The sequence below is a fragment of the Ciona intestinalis genome, chromosome 3, assembly GCF_000224145.3.
Source record: "Ciona intestinalis chromosome 3, KH, whole genome shotgun sequence".
Lineage (NCBI taxonomy): Eukaryota > Metazoa > Chordata > Ascidiacea > Phlebobranchia > Cionidae > Ciona > Ciona intestinalis.
This window is the reverse complement of record NC_020168.2, coordinates 6,238,565-6,241,726: the sequence shown is the minus strand read 5'-3', so window position 1 is coordinate 6,241,726 and position 3,162 is coordinate 6,238,565. Positions and strand designations below refer to the sequence as shown.

General features: G+C 35.4%; 1 protein-coding gene across 1 annotated transcript in view; it reads left to right on the top strand.

Moving 5' to 3' along the window:
- Nucleotides 1-1,395: 1,395 nt before the first annotated feature.
- The window catches only part of LOC100177282 (galactoside 3(4)-L-fucosyltransferase-like), a 5,412-nt gene continuing 3,645 nt past the window's right edge, over nt 1,396-3,162 (top strand). Inside the window, exon 1 of the mRNA XM_018811214.2 lies at nt 1,396-1,608. Coding sequence (XP_018666759.1) covers nt 1,448-1,608 — 161 coding nt within the window. The 5' untranslated portion in view covers nt 1,396-1,447. The remainder of the gene's footprint in view (nt 1,609-3,162) is intronic.

The following is a 3,162-nucleotide window of genomic DNA, read 5'->3' as shown; positions in this document are numbered from 1 at the left end:
AAGATCTAAATGTGACGAATGCAAGCATGCCCTCCCTGGCAAAGAGTGTGACTCGCCATATTTTAATATTTTAAATCGTGGCGGTCTGACCATTGCCTCAGCTGAGCTGTCTCAATTTGTTTGCAAAGGTTTTGCCACACTTCATCTGATTGATGGCGTTATTATGAAATTTGTTAATGCCAATTTTACTGTGAAGGATGCTGCTGAATACGCCCTTAAAAAGTATTTAACGAATTTTAATCTTGTGTGCAGAGAACATCAAGAATGGGCTGTTAAATTTGCTGTTAAAATAATAATTAACATATTTTATAACAAAAAACAAATTCTTGACAACAACTCTGTGCGTAAAAATGTTTTAACGGAATTTAAAAAGCGCCAAAGAACAAAGTAAATTTTCTGTGTTTTTACCGTTTTCGATTTTGTAAATAACTGCGTTCGTCTTATAATTTTCTTGATTTTATATGTTCTGATGTTTACATATTATACGTTGATTGCTTTTATTATTGTTTTACATTAATAAACTATTTAAAAAGTTCACATTTTGAATTACGTAACAATCGCAAAACAATGCGAGACTATGTGTTAATAATGGGCATTATTTTAAACAATAGGCCTGTTAGCTCGGACCAGTCAAAACCGACTTATAGGGCCGTATCTTTAGTAGGCCATGGGCAAAGATAGGACATATTTTAAATCCACTTTTACATTCGCAATTCGATGGTAGATAAAACAAAAGTCATAGTATTATACGATTTAGCTTAATAGTATTGGTTAAGCCAACATTAGTTTTAATTTGGCGTGGTAAGAGACATAATACGGTGTAATACATGTAAGCAGAAATGTCAAATGTATCAACATAGTGTAATCTTATTTTTTCTTTTTATTAGTAGACAAAAATCGTATTAACCAACATAGCAAATATACGGGAATAAGTAGCACAACTACAGTCGTTACAACAAGGATAAAATTAAATGAAACAGGTATTATTAAAAGCGTTGTTGTTTACCCTATAGGAGGCAAAGATTGATTGCAAATAATTAAATAACAGGAGATTAAAGATCTAATGCGTGAGCACGGTATAAACGAATTAACATAATATTAATTAATCATTTTACTACAACGGTCGACTGAGCTCGATCAAAAACAACCCAGAAGTAACCAACACAGCGGGTTTTAATCGCCATTGGTGACTGCGGAGCAGTAGGTAGAATGCATTTATACATGTGTTATAACACATGAAATGAGGATTGAAGGAATGGTAAAGAATATGTGTCATGGGGTGTGCGGAACGTAAGATCCGCGCCATAACGGTTAAAGGCGATTGGCAGTCCATATGAAAACAAGAGCTGTTGGGTTATACATAGCAGACAGGAACGGCATGGTATATTTGAAATAAACTGTTTTTTACCGTTACAGGTCGTTAGTTTTCTTATTTGCAAAACAAATCATGAAAGAAACTAAATGTCTTCTTGTTATGATTACGTTTGTATTCATGCTGTTTGCGTTTGCATCCCTCTTTTTGTTGGATATCGCTAAGGAACAAAGTAATGTGACTGATGAAAGAAACGTTCGAGCGCTACCCTGGCCGACACATGCGGAGTACAAAGGGTAACTTGAAGACTTTTTGTTTAATGTAACTGTTTAAACAGAATGTATTTGTTTTGTGAGTGAAAGAATTTTTAGCTCCATAACCAAAATACGGGGAGATGTAATACAGACTTGTATAGGAAATAAGCTCGGTTTTATCAGGTCTTACTCATACACCTGAAACTGACTGTTAAGTTATAACATGGGTATCTTCTTATACACCAGATACACATGGTGTATTTATACACCCCATGTTCACTGTTAAGTTTTAACATGGGTAACTTCTTATACACCAGCAAAACATGGTATATTCATGCACCTCATGTTCACTGTCAAACTATAACATGGATGTCTTCTTATACACCAGACACACATGGTGTATTCATTCACCTCATGCTCACTGTTGAGTTATAACATGGGTGTCTACTTATACACCAGACAAACATGGTATATTCATACACCTCATGCTCACTGTTAAGTTTTAACATGGGTGTCTTCTTATACACCAGGCACACATGGTGTATTCATACACCTCATACTTACTTTTGAGTTTTAACATGGGTGTCTTCTTATACACCAGCAAAACATGGTGTATTCATACACCTCATGTTCACTGTCAAGTTATAACATGGGTGTCTTCTTATACACCAGACACACATGGTATATTCATGCACCTCATGTTCACTGTCAAACTATAACATGGATGTCTTCTTATACACCAGGCACACATGGTGTATTCATACACCTCATGCTCACTGTTAAGTTTTAACATGGGTGTCTTCTTATACACCAGGCAAACATGGTGTATTCATACACCTCATACTTACTTTTGAGTTTTAACATGGGTGTCTTCTTATACACCAGGCACACATGGTGTATTCATACACCTCATGTTCACTGTTAAGTTTTAACATGGGTAACTTCTTATACGCACCAAACATGGTATACTCATACACCTCATGTTCACTGAAACTGCTCAGAAAATAAGAGGCCTATTGACGCGAATAATGCCCATTATAATACATTGTTACGTCACGGTTTTATGAATGGATTTTGCTGTCTGACTGTAGTTTTTGCATCAAATAACAGTTTATTTACCATTCCCGGTTAAATGACCTTATTTTTCGGGTTATTTTATCAACATCTTATATTTTTTATAAATGTTTAAGCATGACTGAACAGATAGGAGTTACTTTTAACCACGTGCGGCATACAAGTAAGTTTTACCGACAGTTTAGTTTGGCTCAGTCGCTGAGTGAAAATAGTATTTGGCTTAAAACAGAAGATTTTTAAGACAGCCTATGCATATCTAGCAAAACAACACCGCAGTAACAACAAGTAAGTTAATTGATATGTCCGTTGTGGACTTTTAAAATCGGTCCTTAATATATAGGTATATAGGATAACAGTATAGGATATTGGATAAACACAAGCATTAGCCTTTTGTCTCAAGGTGCTTATGCCTTGATCTGTTCTGCTGCTCATAACCCATTTTCTACTCGAGGTTTTTTTTGTTAAAGCAGGACAGAGGCTCTTCCTCGAGTTCAAAAAATTGGGTCATACAGCACATCATAA